Genomic DNA, 13,530 nt, shown 5'->3' with positions numbered 1-13,530 from the left:
TCCTAAATCTAACTTAATTCTTTACTCGAACATGGTGTTACATCAATTACTGATGATGCAATGATAGTTTGTTTTATTATTTAATCAACTTAACCATAGGGCTGCAAGCGAACCAAACATTCGACGAGCTACTCGTTGTTCAGTTCGATTAAAGCTCATTTGTGATTGTTTAACTAACTAAACAAACAAACTTGAACAACATTTTTAATACTCGAACCTTAAATAAATAAGCTTGAACACTAATGTGTTTGGTTCATTTAGGTTCAAGAACAACATCATTTGAAGCTTGTGAACAAGCTCAACATTAAGCTCGATAAAGCTCGATTCGTGTTCGATTTCGAACTCGTAAATAAGCTCGATAAATATATTCATATAGATTAATCATATTTTTATTTTAAATAGATAACTGCTTTTATTATAAATTTAATTTCATTTTATTTTATAACTTCAATAAAATGAATTTGTTTATGAACAAAAGACATTTCACATTTGTCAATATTTGCTAGATTGTTTGTGTAATATGTTCATGAACAAATATAAGAAAAATCATAGATCGTTTGTTCGTGAACGAGCTCACTTGGTATCTCGAAAATACTAATTATGTATATATTCATGATCTTGCTCATTTTATAGCTCAAGAACACTCATTAGATTTGTTCATGAACGTGCTTGTTTGATAGTGTAAAAAAATTCACTAAATATGTTGACGAACATAGCTCGTTAAGGCCTATTTGTTTAAAACTCAATAAGCACTAAACGAATCGAACATGAACACAAACAATAAAGCTTGAATCAAACACGAACCGAACTCGAACAAGCTCATAATAAATGAACTCAAACATGAACACTCACATACTCGACTTGTTCCAGTTCGTTTGCAGCCCTACTTACCCAAAGGATTACAAGAATTCTTCGTAAATTGTTGGGATTATTGCTGATTTTCTTAGACATGACCAAATAGTTTTGGCTTGAAACTATAAGTCAAAGTCACATGATTATATTATTCAACAATAATGTGTGAGTTGGTTGGTTCAAGCAACTCGACCAAAATTTTTTGGCTTCTAAAAATTGAGTGTATACTGAAATGGGCCTTTCTAAAGGATATTTGTAAGAGCTATTTTGGATTTAACAAGATCTAAATTTTAAATATCGACTATTCCCTATTGGAACCATCACAAAATATCAAAGGGTCTAGTTAGGCTCTTATCTCATATTTAGAGGAGTCTTAATGTTCTTTATTAGCTTCGGCACACTGTCAAATTTGACAATAATTTATTGCTTGAATTTAGAATAAAGAGGTGGAGATACAACCCAACTAGATATGTGATAACCATCGTAGTGTAGCCTCTTTAAAAGTAGTTAAACAAGAAAATTATAAAATCAAAGTGGGCGACACGGTTGACTCAATCCAATTGGTCATTCTAAACATATAGTGTGGGTATGTTGAATCTTGCAGTAGATTGAGCCTTGAAAATCTCCATCAATAGAAGGTTAGTTAACTGAAACAAATATTTTTTAGGCCGATAAGGAAAAGGAGCCTCTATGGTACTTTTCATAGTATATCTCCAATAATTATTAGAAGGAGCTTGCATAGCATTTGTCAAACACTTAAGGCAAACTAGCATTTTTTTTTTTCGGGGGTGGGGGGGGGGATGTTACTGTTTCCTTTATCATTCGAGCAAGACAATCCTTCATATTCTAGATCTGTATATATGTGATGAATTTATAATTACTATAGTTGCACAATACAAAATGCTTCATAAGTCGATCATTGGCATGACTCCTGGCCTTTGACATTATCCATACTATATCGTTGAAATTGTTGGATCTAATCTTATCCATGGAGCATTACAACAAGTTAGCATTTAACCTAAAGAGAATAGAGATAAAAGAAGGAAGAGAACAAAGAATCCTTTTTGCTTGATTAAGAATTACAAGTTTTCACTCCATCAAAGAAAATTGCAAGGAGAGTATATATATGAGGTCAAAAATTTACATGATTAGGGACCCATTATTTATAACAACATGCCAAAAATGACAGTACACAGTAGAAAACATGAAAATAACTAGAAAAATACATCATTTTACTATGTATTTGTTGAGTCTCAATGTTGGGCGCTTAATGGAGGTACTCACTCAATATAGAAACTTAAAATCTCATCCTAAATAGACTAAAAAAGATTTCTTTTGCCTAAAAAAACTTTCTTAGTGATCCGCTATTGAGCTTTCCGTTCAGTAAACAGCATCAGAGATGGCTGACGGTCACAGGAGTTCTTGTTCCATGCTAATTTCCCCATCATTCCTAAGCAGACATCTACTCTGCTCTTCTGCAGCACTCCTTTCCGGCGGCCTTCTCAGCATGAGAAGGCTTCTCAGCGCGTTGAGCTCCACCGCCACTTCCTTCATCATCGGCCTATCCTCTCCCCTAACATTCAAACACCTCCTCGCAAGCTCCGCCGTCGCAGACAAACTCAGCGGCTCTGCATCCTTAGCCACCCGCCGATCCACTATCTCTAAGATTCTGTTCTCTTTCTTCAAGCCAACAAAATATGACGCCAGGTTCCTTTGCTCCTCCGACTTAGAAAATGACACCGGCTTCTCTGCTGTCAAGAGCTCAACCAGAACAACACCGAAGCTGTATACATCGCTCTTCTCCGAGAGCAAGCCGGTGTGAAAGTACTCCGGGTCTAAGTAGCCCAGAGTTCCCTGCACCACCGTCGTAACATGAGTCTGATTATAAGGAACAAGCCTTGAAGCTCCAAAATCCGACACTTTAGCGGTGAACTCCTCATCCAAAAGTATGTTGGCCGACTTCACATCCCTGTGAATGATGGGCGTTGAAGCCGCTTTGTGCAGATAAGCAAGAGCCGCCGCCGTCTCCCCTGCAATTCGCAGGCGAGTTTCCCACGATAAAGGCGACGTTTTTAATTCGCTGTCCGAATGCATGTGGTCGAAGAGGGTTCCATTGGAGATGAATTCATAGACGAGAAGAGGCACCTGTGTTTCCAAGCAGCAGCCCAGCAACTTAACCACGTTCCTGTGATTGATCTGAGAAAGAATGACCATTTCATTAATAAACTGTTCGATCTGAGTCTCATCTATTAGGCATAATGTAAATCAAGAAACTAATTCAGTTACCACGCCAGCTGTATTGTACGGATAAGCTAGTATACAAAGTGTATAAATAGAGGTGTATTATACAAGAAAAGTAATGAAAATGAAATCTGCTTGTCACAGCAGAATTCTCCAATTGCTTTCCCTCTTCACTACTTCTCTTCTCTGTTTGTTATATGGTATCAGAGCAGGATTGACTCGCCGCTTTTTCGTCCTCAATCTCAGACGTCTTCTCCGACGAAAGACACAATGGCGGGATCGACATCGTCTGTCGATAGCATATCTTCTATTAGCGCTGTCCAGATTCCTCCCCAGCTAAAATTCTTGATCGGAAATATTAAGAATCTCGTCTCCATCACACTCACCGCCGACAACTTCCCGTTATGGCGATCACAGGTAGAAAAAGTGTTCGCTGCAAATGGATTCAAAGGTTTCCTCGACGGTTCGTGCTCTTGTCCTCCGCAAAGTAATACAAATGCCGAAAACTCAAATTCTAGCGCAAAATCAACATATGAAACATGGATGCTACTGGACCAAAATCTTGCAGCAGCGTTAATGTCGGTAATTTCGCCTTCTATCCTACCATATGTATTATCCTTAACGCACTGTACAGAAATATGGTCTACGCTGAATCATCGTCTTCAAGCTACAACAAGATCTCGAGTAATGCAATTAAAGAATGAGTTGCAGTTTCTCACTAAAGGCGAAAGTTCGATGACACAATATCTGCTTCTTGTAAAATCCAAAGTAGACGCCATTGCAGCCGCTGGATGCCAGATAGATCCCGAGGATATCATACTTCATACCTTAAACGGCTTGCCGGCGACATATCAAGCATTCAAAACAGCGATTCGCACCAGTCGACAACCACTGGACCTTGATGAACTGTACACTCTGTTGTGTACAGAGGAACAAACTTTGGCACAAGAAGCCGCTCGTGATCTGCAACTGCTTCAAATTTCAGATAAAACGATGGCACTGACGGCATCAAGAGGACGAGGTCGCGGTCGCTATAACAACTATCATGGAAGATCTAACAGCAATGCCAACTCCCGTATCACCTCTACTGCAGGAGAAAAGCAATCAAATAAGTCGGTGATATGTCAGATCTGCACCAAACCAGGCCACTCAGCTCTAAGATGCTGGCACAGGCATGATCCATCATATCAAGAATCAAAAACTGCGCTATATACGTCGACGGACGAAAATCGAACAAATGAATGGTTCCTGGACAGCGGAGCTTCCTCTCATCTCACGGCAGATCCAAATCAGCTCAATATAACTGAGCCTTACACAGGCAACTCACAAGTGACGATCGGAAATGGACATCAGCTGTCCATATCAAACACCGGCAAAGGCATACTTCCCACCCCAACTGGTAATCTCAAACTAAATCACATTCATCTTGTTCCAAACTTGTCATTTAACTTGCTGTCCATTTACCAACTAACTCGAGATAACGGGTGTGTTGTCTCATTCTCCTCATCTGGCTATCAAATCAAGGAAGCTCGGACCAATCGCATTTTACTTCAGGGACCTAGTCACAACGGTCTCTACTCCATCAAACCGTCCCAAACGCCATCCTCTCTTGCTTTGTTCTCAGCTCAAGTCGTTCCCGATCTATGGCATAATCGGCTTGGTCATCCACATTACAAAAAGCTTCAAACATTAACAAAATTAGACTCCTCCATATGTACCTCCTTGCACAATAAAACATGTAACACATGTAATCTTGCCAAAAGCAAGAGATTACCCTTCTCCTCCTCTGTTTCTAATACAGGGAATACATTTGAGCTTATACATTCGGATGTATGGGGTCCATCATCTTCCGACTCTATACACGGATATCGCTACTATGTCTCTTTTATAGATGATCACTCACGTTTTGTGTGGGTCTTTCCTTTGAAACAAAAATCCGAAGTAGTTCAAAAATTTATCGAATTCTATCGATGGGTAAAATGTCAATTCAATGCTTCCATAAAAACCATACGCACCGATGGAGGAGGTGAGTATGTAAATCATTCTTTTAAACAAATATGCAAATCTTGGGGCATAAATCACCAATACACGTGTCCCTACACCCCGGCTCAAAATGGTGTCGCTGAACGCAAACATCGACACATTATTGAGACAACCCGCAGCCTACTCATACAAGCTCATGCACCTCAAACTCTTTGGATCCAAGCTCTTCTCACTGCCATCCACATCATCAATATCCTTCCCAGCTCAAAGCTAAACAACAAAACGCCCTACGAAATCCTATATAGCAAACTGCCCACATACAAACATCTCAAAACATTTGGATGTTTGTGTTATCCTTGGCTTCGACCTTACACGAAATCAAAATTAACTTCCTTCTCCACACCGTGCATATTCATTGGTTATGCTGGAACTCAAAAAGGATACCACTGTTTTGATCCAACAACTCACAAAATCTACACATCTAGACATGTGGTATTCAATGAAAATGTTTTTCCCTATCAAAACCAAAATGAGTCTACACTGCCACCACAATCTCCTTCAAATATTTGTCCTCTACTTCTTGTTCCCACCAACGCCATTAATACAAAAACCTCTGTCCAGCTCAACAAACATCCTGCTTCAACTTCAAAACAATCACAAATCTCATTACCTTCATCCCACTCGTCATCTCACTGCAATTCACAACTTCCCGAAACCACACAGGCAACTAACACTCCAGCCTTCACTCCAGACAATACTACTCAACACGATCCCATCACCACATTTCCTCAAAAACAATCAATTCATCCCATGAAAACTCGTTATCAAACGGGTCACCTAAAACCAAAACAAATTCTCAATCTTACTCACCAAATAATTCATCAAGATCCTACCTCTTATCACCAAGCCATCAAACAAAAACAGTGGAGGGAAGCTATGTCGGCCGAATTTCAAGCGCTTCAACTACAAGGAACATGGGATCTAGTGCCTTTTTCTCCAGAACAAAATTTACTTGGCTGTAAGTGGACTTACCGGACCAAGTATAATTCAGATGGCACCATCGCGAGATACAAAGCTCGGCTAGTAGCATTGGGATACAAGCAGGAATACGGACTAGATTACCACGAAACATTTAGTCCCGTGGCGAAAACTCCTACCGTACGCATCCTTATTGTTCTAGCACTACACTATAAATGGTATATACATCAATTGGATGTATCAAATGCTTTCCTACATGGTAAACTTACGGACACCGTCTACATGAAGCAGCCGCCGGGATTCTCAGATGCAATGCATCCAAATCATGCATGTAAGCTCAAGAAAGCACTTTATGGCTTGAAGCAATCCCCACGCCAATGGTTTGAAACTCTCACAGGAGCTCTTCAAACTATTGGGTTCAAAACGAGTAATTCAGACCCGTCGCTACTGATCTATCATCAAAACAGCATTCGAGCCTACTTCTTGATATACGTAGATGACATCATGCTAACCGGGAATCACCAAAAATTCATACAGACTACAGTGGATTATCTACACAGCAAATTTAAAATGAGAAATCTGGGGTCATTATCTCAGTTTTTAGGAATCACCACAACGTACACCTCATCAGGAGTTATCTTGAATCAGCAGCGGTACGTTAACACGATCCTGGAACGAGCGGGAATGCTCAACTGCAAGCCAGTAGCGACTCCGACACAACTCAAAACAACGGCAGCCAGAATGGAAGACAAGCCATGCGCAAATCAGCTGCTATACCGACAACTGGTTGGTGCTCTGCAGTATTTGACACTAACCAGACCTGATATCTCTTATGCTGTAAGCAAAGTAAGTCAGGCCATGCATAATCCGCTTGATAGTCACTTCGAAGCCTTAAAACGCATTCTCCGATTCCTCAAAGGAACGGCAGATTATGGATTACCGATCTCAGGTGACTCTCTAATACTTCACTCGTACGTTGATTCTGATTGGGCAGGAGATCAGCTGGACCGAAAATCAACAACAGGATTTTGTAATTTCTTAGGAAATTCACTTATTTCCTGGAGTGCTAAAAAGCAGCAAACAGTTGCAAGATCCTCTACAGAAGCGGAGTATCGTGCTCTAGCATCGGCTGCCACCGAAATTATATGGTTAAGACAACTACTACAAGAACTAGATTGCAAACAACAAATGCCTACCTCTCTATATTGCGACAATACATCAGCCATAGCACTAGCAAATAATCCAGTTTATCATGCTCGCACAAAACACATTGAGGTAGACTGTCATTTTATCAGAAATTGCATTAAAGAGCAAACAATACATGTTCATCACATCTCAAGCAAAGATCAAATTGCGGATTTATTTACAAAATCACTTTCCTCTATTCGGTTCAAACAACTATCCGACAAGCTAATCTCTTCTACCGACAACATTAGCTTGAGGGAGGGTATTAGGCATAATGTAAATCAAGAAACTAATTCAGTTACCACGCCAGCTGTATTGTACGGATAAGCTAGTATACAAAGTGTATAAATAGAGGTGTATTATACAAGAAAAGTAATGAAAATGAAATCTGCTTGTCACAGCAGAATTCTCCAATTGCTTTCCCTCTTCACTACTTCTCTTCTCTGTTTGTTATATCATCCACCAGCTTCGATTTCTTGATCGCAACTTCCCTACCATCAGACAAAGTTCCTTTATAAACTGTACCGTACCCGCCATGCCCCAATATGCGGTTGTCACTGAACTTGTCAGTTGCCGTTTCAAGCTCGCTGGCGGTGAAGATCTTGGCGGCGACCTCTCTGACAGATAAGTGCTGCTGTAGCAGAAGTCCTCCGTTCCGCATGAAATTCTTCTGCTTGAGCTTTTCAACACGTCGTCCCTTCAGCTTTCTGTAAGTTAACAGGCCCAAAACAAAGAGGAGAAGCAAAAGGAAGAGCCCAGCAGCCAAAGCAATATCGATTGGCGCAACTCTCTCGCAGCCGCTTCCTTGTTTCTTGCCATCGCCGGTTGTTCCAAAGGGGCAGGCACAACGGTAACCTCCGTCAAAATTCAAGCATTTCCTTGTACACGGGCTTGTCCCATTGACGCTGCACTCATCGACATCTGAAAAAAATTCAATTGTGTTTATTATTAATCATCATAATTCAGAAATATCAGAAATCAATCTAAATTTATGCACCTTTGCATCCATCTGGTATATATGGATTGCCATCATATCCTTCCAAGCAACGGCACAGATATCCAACTCCAGAACTCGAATCATTGCACTCTGATCTCTCCGCACAAATATAAGAATCGGCACCACTCCTCTTAGCCTCTTCACATGACTTATTCCCAATCGACCAATTGAGCACGACAGACCTCGGCGCACCTCCCTCTACCACTCCATTAATATCTTCCGCTGAAAATTCAAAAGCTTTCTGTTCCAGAATGAACGCCCTGCCACACAACATGTTTGTCACATTCGATCCTATCGTGTTTCGAATGCTTCGAAAATCAAGGTCGAAGCTTTTCAGCTTTTCGGGTAAGGAAGCCTGGCAGCAACCCACACCAGAACAAAATCCATCCACTACACTCTCCGTGCTCTCGCAGAACGAGACGCAGCTTCTATTAACGGTTTTGTTGTTCTCCTGCTGCTGTAGGAAAACCATCGCGTCGCAGCTAATTACAGTAAGCACATTTTGAGTCGAGGAGAAGGTAAAGGGGGAGTCTTTGAGGAGGTCTCGATATTTGCTTGGTTCTTCCGCAGAGGGACTATCGCAGCGCCAGTTTAAGGGGTCAAGGTTGACGCGGAGAAAGCCATCGTTGAGAGATATGTCGATGATTGTAAGCTCATCGGAGAAGAGTTTGAGGCGTGGAGGTGAAGTTTGGAGATCTCTGTTTCCTTGCGTGGAGTTGCAGGTGATGTTGAAGCCTGGTGCTAAAGAAGTGTAACCTGAGATGCCGAAGGGGAAGGGGATGTCTATGCCGTTGCAGAACTGGCCGCCGTCGTCATCGAGCACGAATGGGCTTAAAAAAGATGGTGAGGAATTAGATGGCGAATGGAAAGAGGAAAGGGAGATGAGGAGGTGGAGGAGGAGATGACCAGGCTTGACCATTAGTCCCAATGGTTGAGGATTCTGAGAAGCTCATACAACTTATGTAATTTTTCCGGCTCGACAGGGTGGACTCCTCTTCGACCGCACTAATCTCCTTATTCTTAACAAATAACCTTTAATGATTTAACGTTAAAAACTTTTAAATGTGATACAAATAAATATAAAAATTTAGATATTTATTATTTAACACTATATCATATATGAGCCTTATATCTTTATTATATGCTAGCATGAAGTAAGAAGAATATTAGTCCCAATGGTGCAGATAATTATTATGTCCTCTGATCGGACATAGAGCTATATTCGGCCGTCAATAACATGTCGCCACGTGCTCTTACTCTTTACCGCGCGGCCCGACGACTTGACCCGTAGCGAAACCCGGGAATGCTATGTTCGCGATTTTCTCGGTATTGATCGGTATTTGCTCGGTATTGCTTTGCAAAAACGAGAAATACAGTTCTGTGAAGACCAAAACCATGCAAATACCGAGTTGTACCGAGTTTTTCTACAACTCCGTACAACTCGGTACAACTTGGTATTTGCTCAGGATTTGCTCGGTATTGCTAGGGATTTGCTCGGTATTGCTAGGTATTTGCTCGGTATTGCTAGAAAAAACTAGGTACAACTCGGTATTTGCTCGGTATTGCTAGGTATTTGAAATATATCCAAAAGGTGATGGGATGTTGTTTGGCTCCTCAAGGATTTAAAAAAACGCATGTGCAAGAACCCAAAAAACAGCGGGTCGGGTCGTCGACTTTTCTTCATGCTACGTGGCGCTAAAACATTGGTGGCCGAACGTAGAGGAGCGTACGTTCACTGGACCGAATAAAAGTTCCAATGGTGCGGATAGCGTCTGAATGTGAGAAGAGCGGCGAATCCGGACTTATTATGTTAAGTGTCCGAACCGTCCAGATTTGCCCTTCATCTGGTATCCGAACCGTCCGAATTTGCTTTCCGATAAATCCAAACACCGGACGTAATAATTTTCCTAGAAGAGCAGCTCATGAACCCTTACAGGCGTCACCAGAGCATCAACACATTATTAATGAACCACATAGACGTCAAGATACTAACATAGAACATTTCGATTATTCAGACTCTGATGAAGGTGATAGTTTGGTACGCCCACCAGTAAGACGTCTCCAAGAATAACATTCCCAACATAATAGCGACTTTTGAGTTAAACTGGACATTCCCTTCTTTAAGGAGTGTCAATTCGGGTCAGCGGGTCGGGTTCAGGTCGAACTCGAAATTGACCCGATACTGTTCGGGTCAACCCGAACCTGACCCGTTTTTAAAAACGGGTCAGGTTTCTAGACCCGAACTCGACCAGATTCGAGTCCGGGTCAACCCGTTCGAGACGAAGGACCCGAAGTTGACCTAAAATTGCTAATTTTTGGGTCAAAATCGGGTCAAATATGAGTTTTCGTGTCACTTTCGGGTCAATTTCGGGTTGTTGGGTCAACCTGAACCCGACCCGATTTTTAAAACTGGTTGATTTGTTTAACCCGAACCCGACCCATTTCGGGTTCGGGTTGACCCGAACCTGGATTTTTCTGGGTCGGGTTCGGGTTGTGTTTCGGGTCGTGTCAAAAATTGACACCCCTACCTTCTTTGATGGACGATTACACATTGAGGATTACTTGGATTGGGAAAGAGCAGAGTAAATGTTTTTTTGAATACATGGAGTTTTTGCCTGAAAAATAGGTGAAGTATGTCATTTGTCCTTTGAAAGAAGGGGTGGGCGCTTGGTGGCGGCAAGTTTTGCAATTTAGGCGCCATAAAGGGAAGGGGTCCATTTGAAGTTTTTATGAGATGAAGCAGTTGGTACGTGGTTATTTCCTTCAAGTGGATTACGAATAAATGCTCTATATGAGATATCAACATTGTACACAGGAAAACTGCACTGTTAATGAATACACCGAAGAATTTTACAGATTAAGTGCCAAAAACAAACTCAATGAGTTTAACAATCAGCTTTGAGCATGGTATATAGGTGGCCTACAAGAAGTTATACCATGTTCAGCAGCACATACCACATAAGAAGAATTTGTACTCTAAACCCACTGGACTCTACCAGGACATAGATCTAATGAATGTCCTCACCAACCACAAATACAATTTGTCGAAGGAGAATTTGAAAATGCTACCACACCAAGTGAGGAGGTTGAAGAAAAAAGAGAAGAATTTGCGATGAGGCTAATGTAGTTGTATGCATTATTGAACGACTACTATTAGCCCCTCGCGAACCTGTTAAATCTCAGTGCAATGTTATTTTTTAGACAAAGTGCACCGTGAAAGGCAAGGTTTGTGATTTGCTTAACAAAATAAATTTTTAACTATTTTGCTCACCTTCAATAAATATAATTGCCCAAATTTTGAGAAAAAAAATTCAACACTATTTTATACATAAGACTATATATTTAACAATAATAATAATAAAAAAAAGATTTATTCTGCCCTTGCACAAGAAGAAGGCCGTTAACTCCCTCTTCTCATCCAGAAATTATTGTGTAGGCAATCCGAACGCAGAATAAGAGCTGCACTAAATACGAGATAGCTGGGAAAGTGCCTGTGATACGTATTCAAAAACTCGGCCTTTTTTTTTCAAAAAAAAAAAAAAGGTGAAATTTTCTTTTCCCTTAACTAAAAAAAGACCCCATGAATTGATTTCTTAAAGCAACTTATCATGCTATCAGCTTCACTGATTGTAATATTATTTTAAGTTAGATTTTGATAAGGTCGACAACTAAACTAATGACTAAATTAACCTGCCTAAAAAAAAAGAAAAAGACACAAGCTTTAAGATTTATTTGGTATTATTTTTTAAATCATAATCATAATTTTTATTTGATTTTTTTTTTTTACTGTTATAATCTACTTCTTTCAGCAGCTTTCAAAAAATTACTTTCCTCACAATCACTTTATAACCACATTTAAAAAAAAATTATAGCCATCTCTAACAACCTAAAGAAAGTTGAAGATAAACATTTTTCTTGTAAAATCCATTAAAAAAAAAAAAAAAAAAAAACAGAAGAAAGAGAATCCATTACTATCACCAAGTCCATGGTCAATTAATCCATGCGGCACTTTATTCCTTGCTTATTCTTCAAGCCAGGTGTTCTTTTTACAGAATTAAAGAGGAAAAATGGATACTATTAGATGATTTAAGCTTCGTTTTGAACAACTTTTTAATTGTTTTTATAATAATTTTTAATACAAACAATTCTAACTCAAAAATTTTTTTAACTAAAATACTGTTTTAAATTGCATTAAAAAAATTGTCCAAAACAAACCCTTAGAAAAAAATCACAATCAACAAACGCAAAAAAGTCATTTGGTAGTTATTTTGATTTATCCTAAATTTGGCATTTTTAATAATTTTATATGAATATATAATAGGATGTTTTATATTATAAATTCACATATTATATTTATAGAACAGCAAAAAATACTTTATTAAATGATATATGATATTTATATTTCATTAATAAATTTCAAATGTGTATGCTTTAAATTTTTATTAAAATGAAAGGTTAATGATTACTCTTTAATGATTTGCATTTATAACTCTAGACTCCAAAATTCCATTTTGACAGGATGAAAATTTTGATGATTAGTACCTTTTTATACAATGAAAGATGAAACTGTTGGATTATTTATAATGTTAATTGGCAATAATTAACTACCATTCGATCGACTATTCCCGCTTTGATATTTGAAGATCTTGAGCCAAATTTTGGTAAAATTATTACGTATGATCATTGAACGTCGTCTGAAGATCAATTAGAACGCATCACATCACTAATTTACAGTGTGTCATTAGTCATTACTGTATACTGCTATGCATCACGTGACGTGGTACATCTTGATTATTCTCTGAACAGTCCAGTGACCGCACGTAAAAATTTCCTCAAATTTTGACACCAAAAGAGCCCCATAACAACGTCATTTATAAGCAACTAGCTAAAGTGAGCACCCAAACTTCAGAACCATATAGAATTTGTAGTAGTCAAGAATGAAACCTTACCATTATTACACTGCAAAAAGTTATCATTGAAGTCTGAGTAAAAAGGAAATTGAAACAAAAGGATACCCCTCCGAAAAAAGTTATAAAAAGTTTGATTTTTGACAAGAAAAAGCCATAACAATCAATTGCATACTCTTTGACACATTAAAAGTTCTCTAAAGTATATTAGCTGAACGCAACAGATCTTGATCTATTGGTTGAGAGTTTTGAATGTCAACAAAGAGATTTTGAATTCGAGTCTTACGTATATGATGCATATGTAAGTTAGTCTTAATTGGCCTAAATGTCCAAAAAAAAAAAAAAAGTAAATTAGCTGAATGAATCTGAGAAATTTACATGGGATAT

At 39.2% G+C, this 13,530-nt stretch overlaps 1 protein-coding gene across 1 annotated transcript; it reads right to left on the bottom strand.

Annotated features, from left to right (window-relative positions):
* Window positions 1-2,247: 2,247 nt before the first annotated feature.
* Window positions 2,248-9,200, bottom strand: LOC110112559 (wall-associated receptor kinase 2-like). The gene is made up of 3 exons (XM_020844818.2): window positions 8,237-9,200; window positions 7,699-8,160; window positions 2,248-3,098 (listed from the first exon to the last, which is right to left on the bottom strand). Exons 1-3 carry the CDS (start codon window positions 9,153-9,155, stop codon window positions 2,263-2,265), a joined length of 2,217 nt encoding a protein of 738 aa, XP_020700477.1. The 5' UTR covers window positions 9,156-9,200; the 3' UTR covers window positions 2,248-2,262.
* Window positions 9,201-13,530: the final 4,330 nt, after the last annotated feature.

The sequence above is a fragment of the Dendrobium catenatum genome, unplaced genomic scaffold (genome assembly GCF_001605985.2).
Source record: "Dendrobium catenatum unplaced genomic scaffold, ASM160598v2 fragScaff_scaffold_1608, whole genome shotgun sequence".
NCBI classification, from domain to species: Eukaryota; Viridiplantae; Streptophyta; class Magnoliopsida; order Asparagales; family Orchidaceae; genus Dendrobium; species Dendrobium catenatum.
The sequence above is the reverse complement of the archived record's forward strand: the minus strand, read 5'-3'. Positions and strand labels throughout refer to the sequence as shown.